The sequence below is a fragment of the Ambystoma mexicanum genome, chromosome 3q (assembly GCF_040938575.1).
Source record: "Ambystoma mexicanum isolate Mex_15411 chromosome 3q, UKY_AmexF1_1, whole genome shotgun sequence".
Taxonomy (NCBI): Eukaryota; Metazoa; Chordata; class Amphibia; order Caudata; family Ambystomatidae; genus Ambystoma; species Ambystoma mexicanum.
Genome location: NC_090926.1, coordinates 1,299,682,333 through 1,299,710,056, shown reverse-complemented (window position 1 = coordinate 1,299,710,056; position 27,724 = coordinate 1,299,682,333). Strand labels below are relative to the sequence as shown.

The 27,724-nt window shown below is 51.2% G+C and overlaps 1 protein-coding gene across 1 annotated transcript in view; it reads right to left on the bottom strand.

Moving 5' to 3' along the window:
- The window catches only part of LOC138447907 (E3 ubiquitin-protein ligase TRIM39-like), a 268,721-nt gene that overhangs the window by 26,954 nt on the left and 214,043 nt on the right, over positions 1 to 27,724 (bottom strand). The window contains exon 4 of the mRNA XM_069604422.1: positions 20,272 to 20,294. Within this exon, the coding sequence (XP_069460523.1) occupies positions 20,272 to 20,294 (23 nt within the window). The remainder of the gene's footprint in view (positions 1 to 20,271; positions 20,295 to 27,724) is intronic.

Below are 27,724 nucleotides of genomic sequence, written 5' to 3'. Positions count from 1 at the left end.
ATGCTATGATGAGGCCCACATTTGGTTTTAAGAAATAATGTTTTCTCAGGTTTCTAATAGCTTGGTATTCAGAATTGCCCCGGCTATTACTTGCACGAGAGTTTTGTACTCTGAAAAATCTTGTATCGAGCAAGCGAGCGGTCTCGGAGCGCTCCAGGGTCACTATCAGCTTGTGAACTAACCGGGTAAGACTTGCGCGTCCGATTCTCTTGCTGCTCAGAGGTGCTCTGCTTCAGTGGCTCCTTGCGACCCCCGGCACTCGGCTGCTTTTCATTCTCTGCCGACCGCGCCACATGTACAAGGAGCTTCCTTCGCTCCTGAGGTTCTCTGGTGCACGCCGGTCGCCGGAGACAGCCTTGTGTGGAAGAAAGCTTTCCACGCTTTCGCTTCCCGCTGCACAGCCTCTGCAAAACCAGTCTTCAGAGGATAAGCTTCCCTCTTTCACGCATGCCTCTGCAGGACCTCTGCAATCAAGGCTTCTGGAGGCAAAGACCCTCTCAGGAACAGCTACAAATGTAATTATAAAAAAAATCAATCTCAAGGCTGGATTGTATAGGGGAATAAAGTTCTTTAGAGTTTGAATGGTTATTATTCACAGACTTCTTCTCACTGTACCCTTGGGAGTTAGGGGAGCTGGGAGAGCCCCCCCTGGTCTCCCGGGTTTTAGGAGGGTTTTTATTTCTCTCAATGCCTAAGGGTTTCTGATCGTTGTGACCCACATTAAGATGTTCAACCTGTGGAACTGAAAGATTGCTATGGCAACGAGCCATTAGATACTCTGGTAATGTGGAGGTATCCTCCCCAGAGGGAGAAAAATACTGCATCTAACCCCGCAGAGTCTTCTCATTCCCATGGGCCCTGTCTCCTCCCAAACTTCCCACAGAATGCCGCACCAAAGCGATTACCTCAGCAATAATGGGATCCATGGATTATTGTAACAGGTTTACTTGGGTCAGCCACAGTGCGTGCCACAGCGGCTGCAAGTGCTTCAGAACTCGGCGGCCAGGTCGTCTCTGGATGCCCCTAGACTTGCCCCTCTGTAAATATGTTGCGGCAGCTTCATTGGCTGCCTGTTAAGCCCATAGTGGAGTTTAAGACCTTGTGCATCACTCACCGGGCCCCACGCAATACTGGGGCAACCTATTTGAGAAATAAGTTGGTACCTTATCATCCTTCCAGATGCCTTCGCTCCTCTTTCCAAATGCTACTGAGAGTTCCACGTTATCAAAAGGTTCCACTTCGGTGCTTGCTCCCACCCTGTGGAACAAACTTCTGCTCTCTCTGCGTAATAGAGAAGATCTTCTCAAATTTCGCAAAACACTGAAATCTTATCTTTTCTAAATGTTCTGCATAGTGGAAGTGCCTCTTAGGACTGTCCGTCCCCCACTTTAGTGCCTAGATGTGCTTGAGCCTTAGTTTGCGCTTTACAAATATAGCACAATACAATACACGATACAAGGGGAACGTATTTGTTTGAATCTTTCTCGTCCCAGTCGGGGACCAACAGACATTTTGTTTGTTGACATTTTGAACTTTAAGTTGACTTTGCTTTTCGTCCACAAGTACTTGTTTTCCTTTCCGTTGAACCGCCAGAAGGAATACACGAGGAGAAGGGAGGCATTCTCCTAGCCCTGCTGGAACTCGGGTGTGAACTGTTTCTCGATACAAAGGAATGTTTAGTTACCAGGAGAAGGGAGTCATTCTCCTGGGCTCTGGTAGAGCTAGAACCTTTAGTTGTCTTTTCGTTGTAGCGATAGGGAAAGTAGGTAGGTTTTGACCAGGACTGTTTAAGTTAGACTTGACTGACATCCTGACTGCCCCAGTTACAGTTTTCTAAAGTAACGATACCACCTTTGTACAGGGAGAGATAGTCATTTTCGTTTTGATAAATAATAAAATCTTGTTAAACATGGCTCCACTTGGTCAGTCTCCTACTTCCTTAGCGCCACAGCCTCCACCGCCATTTTGTTGCCTCGTCGGACACTGGAGGCACTCTTTTCCCAATCTGCCAGATGACATGCATTACTCAACGCAATAGCATTTCTGAGGATTGTATCTGCTTAGATTCACATGCTGTCTCAGGAGGATAGCTCAGTGGCAACGTGCTCCCCTTGGAAACAAGACGACACAGAGCAAAACAGGTTTGAACCCCGGGTCCGTGCTTAGAAACCTCTGGGTATTAAGCGCCTTATAAATAACCTATCATATCATATCATGCTGTGCATATGTCCAACATCTAGTGGTAATCTCATAGTATTGCATCTTTCTTTCGAAGATCAAAAGGGACGTCGACATGGGAGTGACTTTAACACTATCCCTAATGTGACGTGTAGTGTACCCAAAATCCCTCACCCGTCCAGGTCCCACTGGTTGTATTTATTCTGACGTGAGGGAGCCTTATAGAGTGCATGAGCGAGTACAGACGAGAGAAGGTGTAAGAGGTCTATGTTCCTTCTACTCCACGAGGGGAGGACGGGTGGGCGCATGTGAATTTAAGCAGATACAATCATCAGAAATGCGATTACGTTGAGTAATGCATGTCTTCCGATGCTTATGGATCTGCTTACAATCACATGCTGTGCATAGACTAGCGAGCTGTACCCAGAGATGGTGGTGGGATGTGTGAAGGAACAGTAGCAAAGAGATGTCTTAGCACCGCTTGTCCCACCTGAGAATCAGACCTAGAGTGTGTATCTAGGTACTAGCGTTGTGTAAAGGTATGGAATCTAGAGGAACATTAGCATTGAATGCTATGGTAGCCCCTGTGCCCTGAGTCGAGTGAGCTCTAGGTGTGAAGGGAATATCGCTCTTGGCAAGAGTGTAACACAATGTGATACAGTTTATGATCCACTTGGTAATAGCTGACTTAGAGACGGGTCCCCTTCTCTACCAGCTGCCACTGAGACGAAGAACTGGTTTGTTTTTCTTAGTGGATTTGTCTTTTCCAGATAGTAAATTACTGCTTTCATCACTTCCAGTGTGTGGAGGCTTCTTTCTGCCACGTTAGTGGGGTTTTGGAAAAAAGGTAGGTAGTTCTATGGACTGGTTTACATGGAACTTTGAAATAAATGTAGGCGCAAATCGTGGGTGAGTGCGCAAAACCACCTTATCTTTGTGAATCGTGAGGAATGGGTCTTGAACTGAAAGGGCCTGCAGTTCACTAACTCTCCTTATAGAGGTGATCGCCACCAGGAAGGCAGTCTTGTAGGTGAGTGCTTTAAGGCTAGCCGTGTGCATTGGTTCAAAGGTAAGTCCCATTAGTCTGATAAGAACAACATTCAGGTCCCAACCACGAGCTGGGTTGGAGATAGGGGGATGAAGTCTCTTTACCCCTTCCATTATGGCTTTAATTACAGGAATTTTCCACCACAAAACCTTGCTCTGGAACATGGTGTATGCCAAAATCACGGCTAAGTGGACTTTTAGAGTATTGAAAACCAGTCCTGAATCTAACAGGTGAGTTAGGCAAAGGATGATATCTTTAGGTGAGAAATCAATAGGATTGATGCCCTTGGCATTACAACAGATAACAAAGCACTTCCATTTGCCGGAGTAGCAATGTCTGGTGGTAGGTTTCCGTGCTTCTCTGATTATTTCCATTCATCTTTGAGGGAGTTGAAGGTGCCCGAACTCTATGACTTCAGGAGCCAGGCTGCTAAATTGAGTGTTGTGGGCATGGATGTAGTGTATCTCCCTGATCCTGAGACAGCACGTTGTACAGCACAGCAGCTTCCTGGGAGGGGAAACTGACATTGCCATGAGATGGGAGACCCAAGGCTGGCGGGCCCACATGGGGGCCACCAGGATCATTGTCACTGGTTCTTGATGCATCTTGTGCACTATTCTGTTGAGAAGGGGAATCGGGAAGAAAAGTGTAGGAAAATCTCCCGGACCATGTTACCCAGAGACCGTTCCCCTCGGAGGGGTTCTGTGGGTATCTGGAGGCATAGTCTGGGCATTGGGCATTTTCCAGAGTGGCGAATAAGTCGATCTCTGGGAAGCCCCATTCTGCAAAGACGTTGAGTAAAATGTTCTCTTGTAGTCACCAATTGTGCGCTATAGGTAAGGAGAAGTCTCTGCTGAGTATGTCTGCCAGATGGCTGAGTTCCCATGGAACATGTTTTGAGAAGAGGAACATGTTGTGTTTGAGTGCCCACTTCCAGTGAGTGCCTACTTGTTTGTTTAAGTAATACATGGCCGTGTTACTGTCCGTGAGGACTACAACTGTTTTACCCTGGAGGTGCGTCTGGGAGGCCTTCAGGGCCTTGAACACTGCTAGCAGTTCCAACAGGTTGATGTGATTGGATGCTACTGCTGGAGACCACATGCCGTGCACCGTCTGTTGAAGGAGGTGATCCCCCACCCCATCCGAGATGCATCTGTGGTGAGAATGATTTCTACTGCAGGGTGGCAAAGGTTTTGCCACTGCAGAAGGTTTTCCATTGACCACCACTGCAGAGACTAATGAGGGCTGCCGAGACAACCACTAGATCGTCCCACCGGCCGCTGGCCTGACACCGTTGGCTCGAGAGCCACTCTTGCATGGGGCGCATGGGCAGACGAGTGTGAGGAACTAGGTAGACGCAGGAAGTCATCATCCTCATCAGTCGCATGGCTTTGCGTATGGTCACCTGGTGAGTGGCTACATAGTGAGGGATCTGGAACAGCATGTTTCGAACCCTCTCATTGGAGGGAGAGACAAGTCTGTCTTTTGTCTGAATTAGAGCCCCCAGAAAGTGTTTGACCTGGCTGGGGTTTAGACTGGATTTTCTCTCGTTGATAGAGAATCCTAGGTTGAAGAGGAGTCGGGTATTTGTCTGGCATGTTCTGTACGAGTTCCCTGTTATGAGACACTCATCAAGGTAGGGATATACGTGGATGGAATGCATGCACAGATGAGTCGCCACTACCGCCATTACCTTTGTAAATACCCTTGGGGCTGAGGCAATGCCGACGGGGAGAACCTTGAACTAATAGTGGGTGTCCTCTATGATGAACCTGAGTTACTTTCTGTGCGCTGGCAGCATTGGACATGAAAGATGCATACTTTCATATTTCAATGTGGCCATGTAATCCCCTTACTGCAGCAGTGGGATTACCTCCTGAAGTGTTGCCAACCTGAACTTTTGAGATTTTACATACTTGATCGCAGAGCACAGGTCTAAAACAGGGCGCATGGTGAGATTCTTTTTGGGTACAAGGAAGTACACTGAATAAATACCCTTGTTTACCTGGAGAAGGGGGGGACGACTTTGATGGCGCCCTTTTCCAGCAGGACCTAAACTTCTTCCAGCAGGATGCACAGGTGTTCTGGTGACATGCGTCTGCGTCTCGGTGGGTCGTAGCAAGGTGGTCGGAGAAACTCGATACATTACCTGTGGGCAACGGTCTTTAGTACCCACTCATCTGAAGTGATCCCCTCCCAGGCGTGGATGAATGAAGACAGGCGACCCCCGACCGGGGAAGCATGGGAGGGGCCTGTACCGGCGAGTCACTTTGAGGTGGAGCCTGGGAGCCTCTAGGGGTAGAGGTTCTGCCTCTCCCCTTGCCCCTAGAGAGCCTCTTTGCTCGTAGTGGAATTTACCAGAGGAGCCTTGATCGGAGGACCAGGGGCTACACCCTGAGCAGTATTGCCCGTGGGGTGAGCGGGAGAAGGATTGGACATGAAAGGACCGGCGTGCATTAGAGCCTCCACGCTGTTGAAAGGGTTTAGCTGTAATCTGGCTAAGTGACTTTAGAGTCTCATGTTCTTTCTTTGCCATCTCTGGGGCGTCATCAACCACTTCCCCAAAAAGGTTGGAATCCTCCACTGGCTTGTTAATTAGAGAGGCTTGAGTTTTGGGTTTGAACCCAGAGTTTTTAACCAGGCATGCCTTTTAAGTAGGGTTCCCTGGGCGAGGGTGCCTCCAGCGGTTTTGGCCGAGTCCAGTGTGTTCTTTAGTATATTCAAGGTTACTTGTCTGCTTTCAGCCACGACCGCCAGCAGGCGTATTCGGGTGGGTTCTGGATCATCCTGAAGCCCATCTTGCACTAGGCCACACTGGACATCACTGTAGCTTGCCAGGACCATGGTGCTATTTGCAATTCTTGTGGAGTAGGCCGCAGAGGTGGTGACCCGCTTACCCAGGGGGTAAAGCTTCTTGCAGTCCTTGTGAAGAGGGGATTCTGCTGAAGACAATGGTACGCCTGCCCTTTTTCGAGTGTTCGTAACGACCAAGCAGTCCGGTGTGGCATGAGCCCTGATGTGAAGGGGGTCGGAGGGTGCTGGGCAAAATAATTTCTCCACCCGTGGGTTGGCTGCCCATGTAAGAGATGGGGACAGCAAAGAAGGGGTCAGGTGCCTTTTTATAGTACTTAGTAAAGGGATGGCTTGGCTAACTAGAGCCTTTTCCTTGAGGATGTCCTCCACGAAGTCTGAGTGTGGAGCGGCTTCGTGCGTTGCAATTTTAAAATGGTCGGCTGCTCTTTTTAAAATGGAGTTGATCAGCATCTGGTTGTCAACAGGTGAGGAATCTCTTTGCAAAGGGAGGAGTAGTAGGGGGATCTAGACAGATGACGTCCAGGTCAGCGGTATGTGGCGGTGTATGCCAAGAGCCCTGGTCCTGCGCCTGATCTCAGTCTCGGTCCTGATTGGCTAGGTCTTGATCAAAGAGGTTAAACCCTTCATAGGAATCCTCCTGGGTTGGGTAATCTGGGGCGTCAAAGATATCTTCTTGGTGTCCCTGTGCAGAGGAGGGGAGTTTCTGAAATTTAGAGGGAATGGGGCAAGAGTCCACTTCCCTAAGTCTCTTCAAGGTTTTATCATATTGGTCCGAAAAGTTCATGAATGTGTCCATTGTGTCCATACATTGTTCAAACCCCTCCCTAGTCCATTGTGAGGAAGCTGAATAGTCAGGAGGAGGGAAGGGCTGCCTAGAAGGGGAAGACTTTCCCTGTAAGGCCTTAGAAAGAGGCTGGGGGGCCACGGAAAAGTGCTTTTGGGGAGAGGGGATGCCCTTGTACTCCCTGGCCATCGAAAGGATTTCCGAAAGCTTCTCACGAAGCTTCGACAGCTGTATTGAAGTTACGATGCACCTGAAGGCGCAGCCGCGGTCGGTAACACCACCAAGTCCATCAGCGCTTGCGTGCCCTTGGATGGAGGGTCGACGACAGTGGTTTTTGAAGGGGGATCGACCGTTCCAGAAGGAGCATTATGCCCAGTTGCATGCTACGGGTGTGGTTGCGTGGAGGGTGCCGAACCGTTAGGTCGTGAAGGAACCGTCAACATTTTCAGCTGTCCTGCGGGCGTTGTGCGCTTCTTCGATGACTCTATTGAAGAGGCCTTAGGGGTTGTGTGCTTGAGTACGCGTGGGTGCCCGTGTCGCTGGGGCATGATTTCCCCATAACAGTGCCAGTGGCCTGCCTCTCGGGCCGGGGATGGGCACTTGGGAGCACGTAGGCTCCGCTGAAAGGTCGATGGCTACGGAATCAGTGTCATGGATGGCTGCCGACGGATTCCTCATTGTCCGAAGCACCGGCAGGGCTAAGGTTTTCGGCCTACATAGTGTAGGCCACCCAACGTTTAGACCGCCGGTCTTCAACGTTATCGGTCGTAAGAGTTAGCAGGCCTTGCATGAGCGCTCGTCGTGCTCACGAGGAAAATACTTATTGCATCGGCGATGGGTGTCTTTTCAGGGAAATTTGCCATTGCACGACAGGCAGAATTTAAAAGGTAACACGGCCCATTGATGCACGACAGGCAGAATTTAAAAGGTAACACGGCGCTTCACCGATGGGTCCCGACCACATGGGCAGTCCAGCACTGAAATGCTAGGGCAATTCCCTTCTGAAAAAGAGTACCAACAGCAACCCCATACAAGTGTTTCAGCCTTGTTGGGCATCATCAGTGAGGTGGAGCTGTGCCTAGTGAGCAAGAGCTCCATGTCTGTACGACCCTGGGAAACTTAGGGTGACTAGACCTAAGGCCCTTGAAATAATCAAAATGTAGTCATAGGCGCCCCTCTTCGAAAACTAACACGGCCCATTGACCTGTTCTGTGGGAAGGTACCCATTCAAGAGTCCGCAGCCACACTTTAGCTCACTGTACCTTTAACAGATGGGAAATATCAATTTGCATATCAGTCTTTGTCCCGCCCACATGGGCAGTCCAGCACCAAAATGCTATGGCAATTCCCTTCTGAACAAGGATGGGATGTGCAGTTGGTTAGCGTTGTGCGTTCTTCTGAGCCGTGCAGAGGTGTCTCTGCTGAGGGTTTCGGATAGGTTAGAGGGGGTGGAGAGGCTAAGGCATTTGTGAGTTAAGGTGAGCGTTTTGAATCTAATTCTTTCCTTAACTGGGAGCCAGTGACCATCACGTCTGGCTTGTGTGATGTGATTTCTTTTGGGGATGTTGAGTGCTGCTCTGCGCGCGTTGTTCTGGACAGTTTGGACCCCGTTTAGGTTTTTTACTGAAGTGCCTGCCAGGAGGGCATTACAGTAGTCTAATTTGGCACCTATGGTGGCCCGGGCGATAGAGAGGCAGTTCTGGTTGGAGAGGAATGGTTTGATGGCGTTTAAGAGTTTAGTGGTATGAGTAGAGGCGGAGGCAATGGCGCTGACCTGTCTGTTCATGGATAGGGTGGAGTCGAGATAGACCCCAAGGGTCTTCAGAGAGGACGAGACGGGGATGGTGGTGGTGTCAATGATGAAGTTACTGTATTTTTGGTTCAATTAGGAGAATGATCTCTGTTTTGTCTCCGTTGAGGCAAAGTCCATTGGCTGCCATCCAAGCCTGGATGGTAGAGTATATTTGAAGAAGGGCTGCAGAGTTGTGATCATACGCGCCAGGGAAGGAGCACTTGTGTGTCATCGGCATAGTTGGTGTCGGCTTGGCCGAGGGAGTCTAGTTTGTCGAAAAGGGGCTGGTAAACAGGTTGTAGAGGGTGGGCGCAGTGCAAGATCCATGGGGGACGCTGCAGTGGCTGGTGGTGGGGGCAGCGTTGGCAGAGTCTGAAACGACTTTCATGGCTCTGCCTTCTAGGAAGCAGGTTATCCACGAAGAGGCCTGTTTGGAGAAGTGGGCAGCATTGGTCAGGTGGGAGGTGAGAGTTTTGTGATCGACGAGGTCAAATGCGGCAGATAAGTCTAGTAGCAGCAGGAGGACTGGTTTACCTGAGTCCATTATCTTGGTTATTTGTTTTTTTAAGTCCAGGAGGGCGGTTTCGGTGCCATAGTCTTTGCAGAATCCGGACTGTCTCTTGCCTAGGATGGAGTTGGTTTCAAGGAAGTGCTGAATCTGATTGTGGGCGGCTTTAACCAAGGATCTCGAGCAAGAATGGGACGGTGGTGATGGGGCGGTAGTTGTTAGGGGAGGAGGGATCCAGGGAGAGCTTTTTAAGAAGGGGGCAGACCCAAGCTTCTTTCAGACTAGATGGGACGATACCTAAGGTGAAGGAAGCGTTAATGAAGGCGGTGATGAGGGGGGTCAGGGAGTCAGCGCTCTCTTTAATGATGTTGGGAGGACAGATGTCACCTTTGCAAGTGGACGGTTTGAGGTGTTTGAGGAGAGCTGTAACTTCGGTTACAGAGACATCTCAGAATGAAAAGAGAGGGGGGGCTTTTGCTGGAGAGTGGTGGGCGTGGCAGGGGATTTGGGAAGTGTGTTGCGTTGTGTTTGTATTTTGTCCTGGAGGAGAGAGATTTTGTTTAAGAGTTCTGCTTGTATACTGGTGCACCAGGCTACGTCTTTAGTGATTTCGCCGGGGCTGGTTGGCGTGGTGGTGAGGTCTTTGAAAATTGAGAACAGCTCCTTGGACTTGGAATTGGCTTTAGAGAGTCGGAGGTTGATGGCATTAGATTTGGCAAGGAAGATAGCTTTTTTGTATTGCTTTGAGATATTTTTTCATTCTTTGTTGTTGGAGTCTGTACTGCATCCAGGGCTCACATACGAGGCTGGGTGCGAGAGAGGGTCTCTGGAGGATCCTCTGTGTACCACATCCAGGGCCAAGATACCATGCTGGGGATGAGAGAGAAGCACTGGGTGATCCTCCGTGTACTGTGTCTGGGGTAGAGATACAAGGCTGGGGGCGAGAGAGAGGCTCTGGGAGATCCTCTGTGTACCGTCTCTTCGGACATGATACGAGACTGGGGGTGAGAGAGAGGCGCTGGGAGATCCTCTGTAATCTGTGTCTGGGGATGTGATACAAGGATGGTTGTGAGTTAGGGTGTCTGGGGCATCCTCTGTGTACCACATCCAGGGCCAAGATACGAGGCTGGGGATTAGAGAGAGGCTCTGGGGATCCTCTGTGTACCGCCTCTTTTGGACATGATACGAGGCTGGGGATGAGAGAGAGGCTCTAGGAGATCCTCTGTGTACGGCCTCTGGGGCTGAGATATGAGGCTGGGGGTGAGAGAGAGGCTCTGGGGGATCCTCTGTGGACTGGCTCTTCGGACATGATACGAGGCTGGGGGTGAGAGAGAGGCTCTGGGCGATCCTCTGTGTACCGCCTCTTCGGACATGATACGAGGCTGGGGGTGAGAGAGAGGTTCTGGGCGATCCTCTGTGTACTGCCTCTGGGGCTGAGATATGAGGCTAGGGGTGAGATAGAGGCTCTGGGGGATCCCCCATGTAACACATCAGGTGCTGAGATACGAGGCTGGGGATGAGAGAGAGGGTCTGCGGGACCCTCCATGTACCACCCCCAGGGCCAAGATACAAGGCTGGGTGTGAGAGAGACGCTCTTGGGGATCCTCCATGTACTGTCTCCGGGGACATGATACGAGGCAGGGGATGAGAGAGAGGCTCTGGTGGATCCTCTGTGTACTGCCTCTGGGGATGTGATATAAGGCTGGGGATGAGAGAGAGGCTCTGGGGATCCTCTGTGTACCGCCTCTGGGGACATGATACGAGGCAGTGGATGAGGGAGAGGCTCTGGGGATCCTCTGTGTACTGCCTCTGGGGACATGATATAAGGCTGGGGATGAGAGAGAGGCTCTGCGGGATCCTCTGGGTACTGCCTCTGGGGCCGAGATACGAGGCAGGGGATGAGAGAGAGGCTCTGGGGGTTCCTCTGTGTACCGCCTCTAGGGACATGATACGAGGCAGGGGATGAGGGAGAGGATCTGGGGATCCTCTGTGTACCGCCTCTGGGGACATGATACAAGGCAGGGGATGAGGGAGAGGCTCTGGGGATCCTCTGTGTACTGCCACTGGGGACATGATACGAGGCAGGGGATGAGAGAGAGGCTCTGGGGGATCCTCTGTGTACCGCCTCTGGGGACATGATACGAGGCTGGGGATGAGAGAGAGGCTCTTGGGATCCTCTGTGTACCGGCTCTGGGGACATGATAAGATGCTGGGGATGAGACAGAGGCTCTGGGGATCCTCTGTGTACTGCCTCTGGGGACATGATATGAGGCTGGGGATGAGATAGAGGCTCTGGGGATCCTCTGTGTACCGCCTCTGGGGATATGATACGAGGCAGGGGATGAGGGAGAGGCTCTGGGGATCCTCTGTGTACTGCCACTGGGGACATGATACGAGGCAGGGGATGAGAGAGAGGCTCTGGGGGATCCTCTGTGTACCGCCTCTGGGGACATGATACGAGGCTGGGGATGAGAGAGAGGCTCTTGGGATCCTCTGTGTACCGCCTCTGGGGACATGATTCGAGGCAGGGGATGAGAGAGAGGCTCTGGGGGATCCTCTGGGTACCGCCTCTGGGGACATGATACGTGGCTGGGGATGAGAGGGACGTTCTGGGGGATCCTCTGTGTACCACCTCTGGGGACATGATACGAGGCAGGGGATGAGAGAGAGGCTCTGGGGATCCTCTGTGTACTGCCTCTGGGGACATGATACGAAGCTGGGGATGAGAGAGAGGCTCTGGGGGATCCTCTGTGTACCGCCTCTGGGGCCGAGATACGAGGCTGGGGATGAAAGGGAGGCTCTGGGGGATCCTCAGGTGTACCGCCTCTGGGGACATTTGTTAGGGAGAATTCTCTCTTTAGGCTGAATTTCCTAACCTAGTGAGTCCCCCAGCGGCTTTGCTGGATTTCTGGAGTTTGTTTTTTCTCCTGCCAAGAGTGAGACTCTTTTTCTCCCACTCTTGGACATGATTTGAGGGGTTCCTTTGACTGTTAATGTGTTTTATGGGCTATGGGGTCCTTTACTCCATAGGGTCTCATGTGTTTTTACTATGTGTGTTACACAGCACACTCCGTGCAGTAACACAGGGGTGTCATAGTGACACCCCACCATAGACTCCATACCCTGGGACTGACTACTGTCTCCTAGGGCATGTAAAGTCACCATTGGCTTTACTAGTCCCAAATTATTAACAGAAACCGGTACAAACCATCATATTGTGGACGTACTGGTCGGGGCAATTCGATTGCCCCGGGGTCTGTTAGTCGAGGGGGCACGTCTCCGTCCCCCCTGATCGAGTTTTGGCTGGTGGCAGTGGATACTACTTTTTATATTCGACCGCGAATATATCCCTATGGGATTTTCCCATTGTTCGAGGCTACCAACTTTAATTATTTAATTCTCATAGCCTCGAACATACCTCCGGTTTATTTAATTAATATTAATACGCCGGTTGGTATTTTTTGCCAGGACTCGATTCTAAAATGGCGTCTGTGTTCTCTTCTGTGACTCCAACCCAAGTCGAGCCCTTTGTTCCACTTTTTGGCGGGCTTCTCCACAGAAAAATCCAAAAGTGCTGCCACTCTGTCTGGGTACCACAGGAGGTGTGGGAGGGGGTTTAGGCACCCTGGACTGAGTTACCTTGGTAACTCAAGTCGCACTCTTGTGTGATTGGCCCAAGTGGTGAGCCGGCCGGCTCACCACTTAGCATGTTTGATTGACAGCTAGGCTGAGTGAATGGGGGTATGCTGCATAAAAGCAGGGCTTTGGGGACTGGAACTTCAGAAGTCGCCACAGGACCTGAGAATCCGACAAGGGAGAAGCTGAGCCGACCGACCACGACGACACCACCGGTGGAGCCCTGCGTAACCGACTCACCACTTCCCGACGACAGAGAAGATCTCCCGGCTGGAGAGGCTTCTTCCCCTGACTGGTGGGCACAACCAGTTTACCTTCTTCTCTTCGCACCCCAGACTGGCTTGTGGTCGAATTGCCCATGCCAAGCACCCCGGCAACCGGATAGCCACTTACCGCTGGACCGCGAATCAACAGACCGCTCCTTTTACCTGAGAAACTCCGCGGCTGGTTTCTTCCCTGGCAGTGCAACGGACTCATGTCTTCCTCCCCGACGAGATCTTCTCTTCCCCTGGACGAAGCACCGACTTGCATCCGCTGCCAAGAACAACTGCTCCCGCTGGAGTTTTCTCACCACTTTAAGGTACCGTGTCCGCCAAGCCTCCCTTTCTAAAGATTGCTACAAGGTAATAATAACCCCTTAACCTTCTGGACTGGGCTGGCCGCCTTGACCCTCTAACTGGTCCCTTTCTTTGGTCCAACTCCTTTTTGAACCGTTACAAGACTTTTGTGCACTGCAACCGTGTGACCTTGAACACATTTCATTTTGATCCTCTTAAAGCGGATCCGGCCTACTGACTCTGAATTCACGGTGTTACTTTGCCTTCCCCTCTTGTTGTGTTCGTGAACAAGTGTTGGGATCTGTTTCAATTTATTCTCTGCTTTTCTCTCTCTTTTTTTAAAACAAATTATTAGAGTGCCATCTACGTTAAGCGCTCACCGCTGTCTGAAAATAAGTGGGGCTTTACTTAAGACTTGTCTAATATTCTTTTAAGGGAGTGTATATCTTTTAATGACCGTGTTTTTGGATTGCTTACTATTAGTGCCTGTGTGTTTTTCTAGATGTGGTTTTAAATAAATAATTATCTCTTTTTACACCAAGCTCTGGTCAGTGTTTACTTGTTCTATTGTGTTCTTTTGACCTATTGTGAATACTCTGTATACTGCCTAACTCTTCTTGAGGGAAGTCTGACTGCTCAGCCACAGCTACCAATTGAATCTGTGTGGTAAAGACTGCTACCAAGTGGGTTTACTGCCAAACACCTGTAGTCCTAAATCTTTTGCAGTGGTCCCAGAGGGAACTGCACAGGTTTCTGCCTAACAACATTATACGAGGCTAGGGATGAGAGAGAGGCTCTGGGGATCCTCTGTGTACCGCCACTGGGGACATGATACGAGGCTGGTGATGAGAGAGGGGCTCTGGGGATCCTCTGTGTACCGCCTCTGGGACCGAGATATGAGGCTGGGGATGAGAGAGAGGCTCTGGGGGTTTCTCTGTGTACCACCTCTGGGGACATGATACGAGGCTGGGGATGAGACAGAGGCTCTGGGGGATCCTCTGTGTACCGCCTCTGGGGACATGATACAAGGCTGGGGATGAGAGGGAGGTTCTGGGGGATCCTCTGTTTACCGCCTCTGGGGATGTGATATGAGGCTGGGGGTGAGAGAGAGGCTCTGGGGGATCCACTGTGTACCGCCTCCGGGGCTGAGATACGAGACTGGGGATGAGAGAGAGGCTCTGGGGGTTCCTCTGTGTACCGCCTCTGGGGACATGATATGAGGCTGGGGATGAGACAGAGGCTCTGGGGGATCCTCTGTGTACCGCCTCTGGGGATGTGATATGAGGCTGGGGGTGAGAGAGAGGCTCTGAGGGACCCTCCGTGTACCGCCTCCGGGGCTGAGATACGAGACTGGGGATGAGAGAGAGGCTCTGGGGGTTCCTCTGTGTACCGCCTCTGGGGACATGATACGAGGCTGGGGATGAAAGGGAGGCTCTGGGGGATCCTCTGTGTACCGCCTCTGGGGCCGAGATACGAGGCTGGGGGGTGAGAGAGAGGCTCTGGGGATCCTCTGTGTACTGCCTCTGGGGACATGATACGAGGCTGGGGGTGAGGGAGAGGCTCTGGGGATCCTCTGTGTACCGCCTCTGGGGCCGAGATATGAGGCTGGGGGTGAGAGAGAGGCTCTGGGGACCCTCCGTGTACCGCCTCCAGGGCTGAGATACAAGGCTGGGGATGAGAGAGAGGCTCTGGGGACCCTCCGTGTACCGCCTCCAGGGCTGAGATACGAGGCTGGGGATGAGAGAGAGGCTCTGGGGGATCCTCTGTGTACCGCCTCTGGGGACGTGATACGAGGCTGGGGATGAGAGAGAGGCTCTGGGGATCCTCTGTGTACCGCCTCTGGGGACATGATACGAGGCAGGGGATGAGAGAGAGGCTCTGGGGATCCTCTGTGTACCGCCTCCAGGGCTGAGATACGAGGCTGGGGATGAGAGAGGGGCTCTGGGGATCCTCTGTGTACTGCCACTGGGGACATGATACGAGGCAGGGGATGAGAGAGAGGCTCTGGGGGATTCTCTGTGTACCGCCTCTGGGGACATGATACGAGGCAGGAGATGAGAGAGAGGCTCTGGGGATCCTCTGTGTACCGCCTCTGGGGACATGATACGAGGCAGGGAATGAGAGAGAGGCTCTGGGAGATCCTCTGTGTACCGCCTCTGGGGACATGATATGAGGCTGGGGTGAGAGAGAGGCTCTGGGGGATCCTCTGTGTACCGCCTCTGGGGATGTGATACAAGGGTGGGGATGAGAGAGAGAGACTCTGGAGGTGTCCCTGCATATGGCTCCTGGGGTCAGTATTGCTGAGTGGATGGGTGGCTGTCCCTGGCTGGCAGTGTCCCCCCTCACCAGCCCCATGACTCTCAAAAATCTTGCTGCAACCAACAAAAGATGCAGTTGGAAAATATTCTGCCCTTTGATTGAGCTTACCTTCACAATGTGGCAAGAAAGTAGTATTTGCATTTTGTGACTCTATTGATCTGATATCAAGCATAGCGCTTCAATCACAAGCACTATACACCAGGGTGAATGCAGAACATAGAGTAATCCTGTGGCTGGGAGCTTTCCATTAAGGTAGTGCAATGGTGGCGTGCAAGGTAGTGTGTAGGGGTGTAACGGGGACATGATAGATGGGCAACATGGTGTTGATACCGCTATATTTACACCATCGGGCACAAGAGCTGTGTGTATTCATTCATAGTAGTGAGCAAGTGGAGGAGTGGGTGTGGATCCGGGCCTTCAGGCACAAGAGATGTGTGTATTCATTCATAGTAGTGAGCAAGTGGAGGAGTGGGTAGCCTTCAGGCACAAGAGATGTGTGTATTCATTCATAGTAGTGAGCAAGTGGAGGAGTGGGTGTGGATCCGGGCCTTCAGGCACAAGAGATGTGTGTATTCATTCATAGTAGTGGGCAAGTGGAGGAGTGGGTGTGGATCCGGGCCTTCAGGCACAAGAGATGTGTGTATTCATTAATAGTAGTGGGCAAGTGGAGGAGTGGGTGTGGATCCGGGCCTTCAGGCACAAGAGATGTGTGTATTCATTCATAGTAGTGAGCAAGTGGAGGAGTGGGTGTGGATCCGGGCCTTCAGGCACAAGAGATGTGTGTATTCATTCATAGTAGTGAGCAAGTGGAGGAGTGGGTGTGGATCCGGGCCTTCAGGCACAAGAGATGTGTGTATTCATTCATAGTAGTGAGCAAGTGGAGGAGTGGGTGGGGATCCGGGCCATCGGGCACAAGAGCTGTGTGTATTCATTCATAGTAGTGAGCAAGTGGAGGAGTGGGTGGGGATCCGGGCGAGGGGTTGTGCGAGGTGGTGAGGTAAAGTAGAAGATCACTGAAGAGAGGAGATGTAGTTTGAGGGCCCTCTTAAGGTTTGGACACTGGTTATCCTCTTGAGGACAGAGGGTGAGGTATTTTGGGGGAGATACACAAGGAGTGTGGAGCAGAAGTGGGGGGCAGCACAGCGAGTGCAAGGGACTAAAAGACAGTGGGGAGTAGTGGGGTATGGAGGAAGCAAGGTGGGGCAGATAAATAGATATGGTGAATACATTTGAAGAGTGGACGGTGGTGGAAGAAGGGCTGGGTATAGGCGGCAGTAAGACGAGGACAGAGGGGAGATTAGAATCGAGGTTAGAGAGCAGGTCTTCACGGATGTTCAGGAGAGCAGTTTCCGTGCTTCTGGCTGCTCTGAAGCCAGACTGATGGTCATGGAGACGACCAACAGATTCAGTCTGAAGATTAAGCTGGGAGATGGCCAGCTTTTCCAGGAGTTTGCCCAGGAAAGGAGTGATGGAGATCGGGCAATAGTTAGCTGGGCAGGAGGGGTCGGCTGAAGGTTTCTTGAGAAGAGGGTGCACAAGAGAGGGCTTCAGGGGTGAAGGAGTGGTTGCAGAAGTCAGCCAGGGCAGGAGCAAGGGTGTTCATGTGGTCCTTGATGGTTTTGGAAGAACAGGGAAGAACCTGTTTTGACGAGACTTTCATAGATCAGACTTGTCTAGAAACCTTGTCGGGGAAAACAGAGGAAAGGCAGAGAAAGAGGGAGGAGAGGTGGCACAGGGGGGCCAGAGGCAGAGGAGAGAGTAGAGGGAGGAGGAGTAAAGGAGGAGAGGATGGACAGGTTGTCCTGAGTTTTAGAGATGAAATGAAAAGTCAGGGCAATGCAGAGGGACTGGGAGGGGACAGGAGAGGTAGAGACTGCAGCAGGTTTGGCCATCTCCTTACAGATTTTAAAGAGTTGGGCCAAGTTGTTAGATGCCGCAGAGACGCGGGCTTGGATGTGCGCTCTCTTAGTGCGGACAGAGAGCCGGTATTGCCTTTGAAGCAGGTGGCAGGCCAGTTTGTCAGAGGATTCACAAGAAGCTAGCCATTTCCTCTCAACCACCCTGCACTTGCGTTTAAGGGTGACGAGATCAGAGTCGTACCAGGAGTTGCACTTGGCTTTGGGCTTCAAGCGGATCCTCATGACAGGAGCAAGAACATCAAGAGTATCAGAGATAGAAGAGTAGAGCATGGAAAGGGCTGTGTCAGGATGTGAGTCAGTCATAGGAGGAGGAGGAGGGTGAGAGAAAGTGGCGGCGAAAGCCTCAACTGACACACGCCTCATGGGTCGGATGACCGAGAAGGTGGATGGCAGTGCTGGGGTTGGCTTGGCCTGAGGGGTAGATAGGGAGAGACAGGAGGAAATGAGGAAGTGATCACTCCAGGAGAGAGGAGTGGTGAGGGGGATAGAGAGGGGGAGGTCTGAGGAGATCAGAACATCCAGAGTCGGGCCAGAGGGGAGAAGAGAAAGAGAGAGAGAGTCACAGAGGTTGCGAAAGAGTCCAGAGGAGGGACAGGAAGCATCCAGGTGGATGTTGAAGTCTCCAAGAAGGAGGAGTTGAGTGGTCGAGGCCAGGAGGGAAGAGGAGAGGTTCGCCCACTCAGCAAGGAAGGAGAAGATCTGGCCAGGTGGCCGATAGTAGCCCCAGTAAGAGAGTGGCCAGGAGAGAGAGAAAGCCTGCAGACAAGGCATTCAAAAGAGGAGTAGGCCTGCATAGGAATGACAGCAGGAATCCACTCCGGGAAGATCAAGGCTCCACCCCCTCCGGAACAGTTGGGTCTGGGCGCGGATAGGATCTTGTAGCCATCAGGGAGGAGAGTGTCAAAGCTCGTTACAGAGCTGGCCCTGAACCATGTCTCGGTGAGACCGAGGACATTGAGGTCAAGTTCTTCCAGGAGGAGGCAGATGTCAGAGGAGTGTTTGATAGCTGAGCGAGAGTTGAGAGTGGCAATATGGAGAAGGTTGCCAACCTTGAAAGACTTCCGGGGAGGGGTACAAATTAGAAGTACGCCCTGCGGAAGTGTAGAAGGAGCCAGATGGGGGGCAAAAGAGGAAGGAGGAGAGGGCAAGGTAGCCAAGGAGGAGGCAGAGGGGGGAGGCAAGGAAGCCGAGGAAGGGGGAGAAGGGACAGCAGGATAAGAAAGGAAATTGATGAGACGTGGGAAGCGTCTATCAAAGAGGAGAAGGTTGGCCTCAGGGCCTTGGACCAAGACGGTTTCATTCAGGTAAACATTAATGATGACCTTAAACGAGTGGAAGGGGGCCAGGAGGGCCACCAACTGGGTGCCACCATTAATGGGAGAAGAGGAGAAAGGAGAGAGCACAAGGTGGCCAGCCGTCACAGATGAGGTTCTTGGAAGTGAGGATAGCAAGCAGCGATAGAGTGGAGCGGAAGGGTATGCGAACAAGGAATCGAGGGGCAACGCAGGGAAGGGCACAGGGGGGACATGAAGGAAGGGCAAGAGGGGGGCTCAGGAGGGATGGGAAGGGGCAGCAATAAGACTCACAGGGGAAGGGTAGCACCAGGAAGGGGAGAGGCGTAGGTTGCAAGGGGAGGGGCACAATCAGAGACGACGCACAGTCGGACGGGCTAAGAAGTGCAGAGCAGGCAAGCAAACTCCACAACTTCTTACCTGGTGGCTGCACACAGGAGGGTGAATCGTCCGCACACACTGTCTACACCGCAGACCCCTTCATCGTCAAACACCTCCGTCGTTCAACACTGCAGCCTTGTCCTGCGAGGGCTTAGCCGTAGAGGGTCCAAACCTCTGATTTTATAGGCTCGGTAGTGTGGACGTAACTAATGTGTTACATGGAAATTGGGCAGCGTCTCCTGCGAACCTGCATCGTTCAACACCATGGCCTTGTCCTGCGAGGGCTTTGTTGCAGAGGGCCCGAACCTAGGATTTTATAGGCTCAGTAGCATGGACGTAACAAACGTGTTACGTGGAAATCGGGCAGCGTCTGCTGCGAACCTGCATCGTTCAACACTGCAGCCTTGTCCTGCGAGGGCTTTTAGAGGGTCTCCTCTGTGCTAGAGTGTCACGCTAAGCTCCTAGTGCTGGGCTCCTCTTGGGCACACTGGTTGGTTAATAGGATGTCTCTTCTGTACTAGAGTGTCACGCTAAGTTCCTAGCGCAGGGCTCCTTCTCGTGGACACTCTGGTTGGCTAATAGGGTGTCTCTTCTGTACTAGAGTGTCACGCTAAGCTACTAGTGCAGGGCTCCTCCTCTTGGGCACACTGGTTGGCTAATAGGGTGTCTCTTCTGTACTAGAGTGTCTCGCTAAGCTCCTATTGCAGGGCGCTGCCCTTGATGGCAATCGGGTTAAGATACTAAGAGTTCTCTCCTGTATTAGAGTGTGGTTTATGTCCACCAATCAGAATACTTACAACATTAGACCAATCCGGCTCATTGTTACCTCGTCAGGTACCCGTTCCTAGCAGTCCTATAGGACAGAGCTCTCTGCTGACACCTACTGGCTAAAGACACACTCTGCAATGTCTTCATCACATGCACTGTAAGAAGATGAGCCCTTTCCAGTTATACAAAATCATCACACACATATTACCTTATTTCACCCCATTCCCTCCAGTGACCCCTACATGGTTAGCAGGACACAAATAAAGCAGGCTCACCTGCTCAGGGTGCTTCTGACATCCTGCAGGAGGGAGGAAAATCACAAAGAAATTAGTTTATACAGCACAGATTATACAAAGCACTTTATTCATTTGAATTCATAGAGGGCTTTCCCCAAAGGGATGTACAGAAAAGTTAGATGAACTGCAGCAAAACAATTTGTGGCAATTAAAAGAGATCAAAAATATATGATTGGAGCTTCATTGCATGATACGTAGGTACGACACTAGCAGCGTTGGACCTGGAACCAAAAGAGGACCTGGAAATAATTTTCAAAGTAGCCCCAAATTACAAATTTCCAGCAAGTCCAACCCTTTTCCTATGAGAAAAAGTGGAAATACCACATACAAGAGGCCCGGGTGCAGAGGCCTACCGGGAAATCTCCAGACTTCCCAATAGGCCAGTCCACCCCTGCCCAGGGTGCAGAGGCCTACCAGGAAATCTCCAGACTCCCCAATAGGCCAGTTCCCCACTGCCCAGGGTGCAGAGGCCTACCGGGAAATCTCCAGAGTTCCCTATAGTCCAGTCCACCCCTGCCCAGGGTGCAGAGGCCTACCGGGAAATTTCCAGACTCCCCAATAGGCCAGTTCCCCCCTGCCCAGGGTGCAGAGGCCTACCGGGAAATCTCCAGACTCCCAATAAGCCAGTCCACCCCTGGCCAGGGTGCAGAGGCCTACCGGGAAATCTCCAGACTTCCCAATAGGCCAGTCCACCCCTGCCCAGGGTGCAGAGGCCTACCAGGAAATCTCCAGACTTCCCAATAGGCCAGTTCCCCCCTGCCCAGGGTGCAGAGGCCTACCGGGAAATCTCCAGAGTTCCCTATAGGCCAGTCCACCCCTGCCCAGGGTGCAGAGGCCTACTGGGAAATCTCCAGACTCCCCAATAGGCCAGTTCCCCCCTGGACACTAGCATCTTCACAAAGGTGTACCTAGCCCTAGACTCATTCTTAGATGAGCAAAATAATGACATTTTACCTTTGGCTAAATTTAAGCCATGCTTGGATGAGATTTACTCTGGAAAGTGCGCTTGTTGCCACTGTGGTTGGAAATAAAAGAACATAAGAAGCAAAACTGAAGATGAGCCTGAAAAGAGCCTCATTGGAGAGCAGTAAGAGAGGGAAACATATGAGAACGAGGAAGAAGCAAGCAGAGACCATGTGGGGCAGAGCTATGAACAGACCCAAGAGGGAAGAGCGTACTGAGGAACCGTCGTCAAGTCTCGGGAAGACCAGTGCCAGAATAAGAGTTGCAGTGCTAGACAAGGTGAGAAAAAGGTGCATTTCACAGATGTTCTGAACCAAAAAATGACAAGAAATGTAATCAGTAATGGAAAGTGGGGGTCAATATGATATCAGGATTATTGACAGATTAAGGGGGTGAAAGAGTTAGGAGGAAAACATAAAGAGGGGGAGTAGTGCCAGTCATGAGTGGATGGGTGGGAAAGGGAAAGAGAGGGAATCTCATTGTCAGTAGAGTGAAGATGAAGGGAGTGGGTGGGCAACCACAACACAAAAAGGAAACTAGAGACATGATGGATCATTCAACCCTCTGAAGACTGAGACTCATCGGCATAACCTGACAGTGTAGGAAAAAAAAGAATAACAGAGAAGATGGTGCACAGAAACAACTTAATGAACATAAACAGAAGAAACAAGACTCTGTGGAAAAAAATGAAGATGGTGGTGGGTGGCAAGTTCTTTAGTTATCAACAAAAAGGTCTAGCAAAAGAAGAAGGATGAAAAGGAACAGGACTCGTTAATCCCCTGGAACACGAGGGGATTCAGACAGCTGTTTAACGATTTGAACGAAGATCTGAGTAACGCATCGATTATATGCTTACAGGAGACCTGGATCCAGGAGCGGCCACTATGTGAGGTATTCATTAACCCTGCACAAAAAGGTCACAGCGGGAAACCATGTGCAGGGCTCCTGATGTTAATAAAGCAAAATCGAGGAACGATATTAAGAAAAAAGGGAAATCCTGATCCATTTCTACAATGGGCAATAATCGAAATGCAAGACCAGGAACTAAGACATGGAAGCAGCATCCTATTAATAAACATATATTGGAAGCCTTTAAAAATGAAGTCCCAGAGGCTGTTACATTGTGTGGCGAAAATAAAAACAGAGGAGATGGCTGAAGACCCACTGTTAAACTTGATTATTTCTGGAGACCTCAATCTAAAATGCATAAACCAGCATGGAATACCGATCAGTGTACCCTATGAGTCAATCATTTTCTCAGATGCAGGAGTCTCCCCACTCCCTGCTCACACTCCTCTCTACCCCTGTCTCACTGTATCAGTGTATCCTGTGTGTCATACAGTGTCTCAGATTCAGGAGTCTCTCCACTCCCTGCTCACGCTCCTCTCTAACTCTGTCTCACTGTATCAGTGTATCCTGTGTGTCATACAGTGTCTCAGATTTAGGAGTCTCTCCACTCCCTGCTCACGCTCCTCTCTACCTCTGTCTCACTGTATCAGTGTATCCTGTGTGTCATGCAGTGTCTCAGATTCAGGAGTCTCTCCCCTCCCTGCCCACACTCCTCTCTACCCCTGTCTCACTGTATCAGTGTATCCTGTGTGTCATGCAGTGTCTCAGATTCAGGTGTCTCTCCACTCCCTGCTCACACTCCTCTCTGTCTCACTGTATCAGTGTATCCTATGTGTCATACAGTGTCTCAGATTCAGGAGTCTCTCCACTCCCTGCTCACACTCCTCTCTACCCCTGTCTCACTGTATCAGTGTATCCTGTGTGTCATGCAGTGTCTCAGATTCAGGAGTCTCTCCACTCCCTGCTCACACTCCTCTCTACCTCTGTCTCACTGTATCAGTGTATCCTGTGTGTCATACAGTGTCTCAGATTCAGGAGTCTCTCCACTCCCTGATCACACTCCTCTCTACCCCTGTCTCACTGTATCAGTGTATCCTGTGTGTCATGCAGTGTCTCAGATTCAGGAGTCTCTCCACTCCCTGCTCACACTCCTCTCTACCCCTGTCTCACTGTATCAGTGTATCCTGTGTGTCATGCAATGTCTCAGATTCAGGAGTCTCTCCACTCCCTGCTCACACTCCTCTCTACCTCTGCCTCACTGTATCAGTGTATCCCGTGTGTCATACAGTGTCTCAGATTCAGGAGTCTCTCCACTCCCTGCTCACACTCCTCTCTGTCTCACTGTATCAGTGTATCCTATGTGTCATACAGTGTCTCAGATTCAGGAGTCTCTCCACTCCCTGCTCACACTCCTCTCTACCCCTGTCTCACTGTATCAGTGTATCCCGTGTGTCATACAGTGTCTCAGATTCAGGTGTCTCTCCACTCCCTGCTCACACTCCTCTCTACACCTGTCTCACTGTATCAGTGTATCCTGTGTGTCATGCAGTGTCTCAGATTCAGGAGTCTCTCCACTCCCTGCTCACACTCCTCTCTGTCTCACTGTATCAGTGTATCCTGTGTGTCATACAGTGTCTCAGATTCAGGTGTCTCTCCACTCCCTGCTCACACTCCTCTCTGTCTCACTGTATCAGTGTATCCTATGTGTCATACAGTGTCTCAGATTCAGGAGTCTCTCCACTCCCTGCTCAGACTCCTCTCTACCCCTGTCTCACTGTATCAGTGTATCCTGTGTGTCATACAGTGTCTCAGATTCAGGAGTCTCTCCACTCCCTGCTCAGACTCCTCTCTACCCCTGTCTCCCTGTATCAGTGTATCCTGTGTGTCATGCAGTGTCTCAGATTCAGGAGTCTCTCCACTCCCTGCTCACGCTCCTCTCTACCTCTGTCTCCCTGTATCAGTGTATCCTGTGTGTCATGCAGTGTCTCAGATTCAGGAGTCTCTCCACTCCCTGCTCACGCTACTCTCTACCTCTGTCTCACTGTATCAGTGTATCCTGTGTGTCATACAGTGTCTCAGATTCAGGAGTCTCTCCACTCCCTGCTCAGACTCCTCTCTACCCCTGTCTCACTGTATCAGTGTATCCTGTGTGTCATACAGTGTCTCAGATTCAGGAGTCTCTCCACTCCCTGCTCACACTCCTCTCTACCTCTGTCTCCCTGTATCAGTGTATCCTGTGTGTCATGCAGTGTCTCAGATTCAGGAGTCTCTCCCCTCCCTGCCCACACTCCTCTCTACCCCTATCTCACTGTATCAGTGTATCCCATGTGTCATGCAGTGTCTCAGATTCAGGAGTCCCCCCACTCCCTGCTCACACTCCTCTCTACCCCTGTCTCACTGTATCAGTGTATCCCATGTGTCATGCAGTGTCTCAGATTCAGGAGTCTCTCCACTCCCTGCTCACACTCCTCTCCGCCTCTGTCTCACGGTATCAGTGTATCCTATGTGTCATAGTGTCTCAGATTCAGGAGTCTCCCCACTCCCTGCTCACACTCCTCTCTGTCTCACTGTATCAGTGTATCCCATGTGTCATACAGTGTCTCAGATTCAGGTGTCTCCCCACTCCCTGCTCACACTCCTCTCTACCTCTGTCTCACTGTATCAGTGTATCCTATGTGTCATACAGTGTCTCAGATTCAGGAGTCTCTCCACTCCCTGCTCAGACTCCTCTCTACCTCTGTCTCACTGTATCAGTGTATCCTATGTGTCATACAGTGTCTCAGATTCAGAAGTCTCTCCACTCCCTGCTCACTCTCCTCTCCACCCCTGTCTCACTGTATCAGTGTATCCTATGTGTCATACAGTGTCTCAGATTCAGGTGTCTCTCCACTCCCTGCTCACACTCCTCTCTACCCCTGTCTCACTGTATCAGTGTAGCCGATGTGTCATACATTGTCTCAGATTCAGGAGTCCCCCCACTCCCTGCTCACACTCCTCTCTACCTCTGTCTCACTGTATCAGTGCATCCTATGTGTCATACAGTGTCTCAGATTCAGGAGTCTCTCCACTCCCTGCTCACACTCCTCTCTACCCCTGTCTCACTGTATCAGTGTATCCCGTGTGTCATGCAGTGTCTCAGATGCAGGAGTCTCTCCACTCCCTGCTCACACTCCTCTCTACCTCTGTCTCACTGTATCAGTGTATCCCGTGTGTCATGCAGTGTCTCAGATTCAGGAGTCTCTCCACTCCCTGCTCACACTCCTCTCTACCCCTGTCTCACTGTATCAGTGTATCCCATGTGTCATGCAGTGTCTCAGATTCAGGAGTCTCTCCACTCCCTGCTCACACTCCTCTCTACCTCTGTCTCACTGTATCAGTGTATCCTGTGTGTCATGCAGTGTCTCAGATTCAGGAGTCTCTCCACTCCCTGCTCACACTCCTCTCTACTCCTGTCCCACTGTATCAGTGTATCCCATGTGTCATGCAGTGTCTCAGATTCAGGAGTCTCTCCACTCCCTGCTCACACTCCTCTCCGCCTCTGTCTCACAGTATCAGTGTATCCTATGTGTCATACAGTGTCTCAGATTCAGGAGTCTCCCCACTCCCTGCTCACACTCCTCTCTGTCTCACTGTATCAGTGTATCCCATGTGTCATACAGTGTCTCAGATTCAGGTGTCTCCCCACTCCCTGCTCACACTCCTCTCTACCTCTGTCTCACTGTATCAGTGTATCCCATGTGTCATACAGTGTCCCAGATTCAGGAGTCTCTCCACTCCCTGCTCACGCTCCTCTCTACCTCTGTCTCACTGTATCAGTGTATCCGATGTGTCATACAGTGTCTCAGATTCAGGAGTCTCTCCACTCTCTGCTCACGCTCCTCTCTACCTCTGTCTCACTGTATCAGTGTATCCTATGTGTCATACAGTGTCTCAGATGCAGGAGTCTCTCCACTCCCTGCTCAGACTCCTCTCTACCCCTGTCTCACTGTATCAGTGTATCCGATGTGTCATGCAGTGTCTCAGATTCAGGAGTCTCTCCACTCCCTGCCCACACTCCTCTCTACCCCTGTCTCACTGTATCAGTGTATCCCATGTGTCATACAGTGTCTCAGATTCAGGAGTCTCTCCACTCCCTGCCCACACTCCTCTCTACCCCTGTCTCACTGTATCAGTGTATCCTATGTGTCATACAGTGTCTCAGATTCAGGAGTCTCTCCACTCCCTGCTCACACTCCTCTCCGCCTCTGTCTCACGGTATCAGTGTATCCTATGTGTCATACAGTGTCTCAGATTCAGGAGTCTCCCCACTCCCTGCTCACACTCCTCTCTGTCTCACTGTATCAGTGTATCCCATGTGTCATACAGTGTCTCAGATTCAGGTGTCTTCCCACTCCCTGCTCACACTCCTCTCTACCTCTGTCTCACTGTATCAGTGTATCCCATGTGTCATACAGTGTCTCAGATTCAGGTGTCTCCCCACTCCCTGCTCACACTCCTCTCTACCTCTGTCTCACTGTATCAGTGTATCCTATGTGTCATACAGTGTCTCAGATTCAGGAGTCTCTCCACTCCCTGCTCAGACTCCTCTCTACCTCTGTCTTACTGTACCAGTGTATCCTATGTGTCATACAGTGTCTCAGATTCAGGAGTCTCTCCACTCCCTGCTCACACTCCTCTCCACCCCTGTCTCACTGTATCAGTGTATCCTATGTGTCATACAGTGTCTCAGATTCAGGTGTCTCTCCACTCCCTGCTCACACTCCTCTCTACCCCTGTCTCACTGTATCAGTGTATCCTATGTGTCATACAGTGTCTCAGATTCAGGTGTCTCTCCACTCCCTGCTCACACTCCTTTCTACCCCTGTCTCACTATATCAGTGTAGCCGATGTGTCATACAGTGTCTAAGATTCAGGAGTCCCCCCACTCCCTGCTCACACTCCTCTCTACCCCTGTCTCACTGTATCAGTGTATCCCATGTGTCATACAGTGTCTCAGATTCAGGAGTCTCTCCACTCCCTGCTCACACTCCTCTCTACCTCTGTCTCACTGTATCAGTGCATCCTATGTGTCATACAGTGTCTCAGATTCAGGAGTCTCTCCACTCCCTGCTCACACTCCTCTCTACCCCTGTCTCACTGTATCAGTGTATCCCGTGTGTCATACAGTGTCTCAGATGCAGGAGTCTCTCCACTCCCTGCTCACACTCCTCTCTACCCCTGTCTCACTGTATCAGTGTATCCCATGTGTCATGCAGTGTCTCAGATTCAGGAGTCTCTCCACTCCCTGCTCACACTCCTCTCCGCCTCTGTCTCACGGTATCAGTGTATCCTATGTGTCATACAGTGTCTCAGATTCAGGAGTCTCCCCACTCCCTGCTCACACTCCTCTCTGTCTCACTGTATCAGTGTATCCCATGTGTCATACAGTGTCTCAGATTCAGGTGTCTTCCCACTCCCTGCTCACACTCCTCTCTACCTCTGTCTCACTGTATCAGTGTATCCCATGTGTCATACAGTGTCTCAGATTCAGGAGTCTCTCCACTCCCTGCTCACGCTCCTCTCTACCTCTGTCTCACTGTATCAGTGTATCCGATGTGCCATACAGTGTCTCAGATTCAGG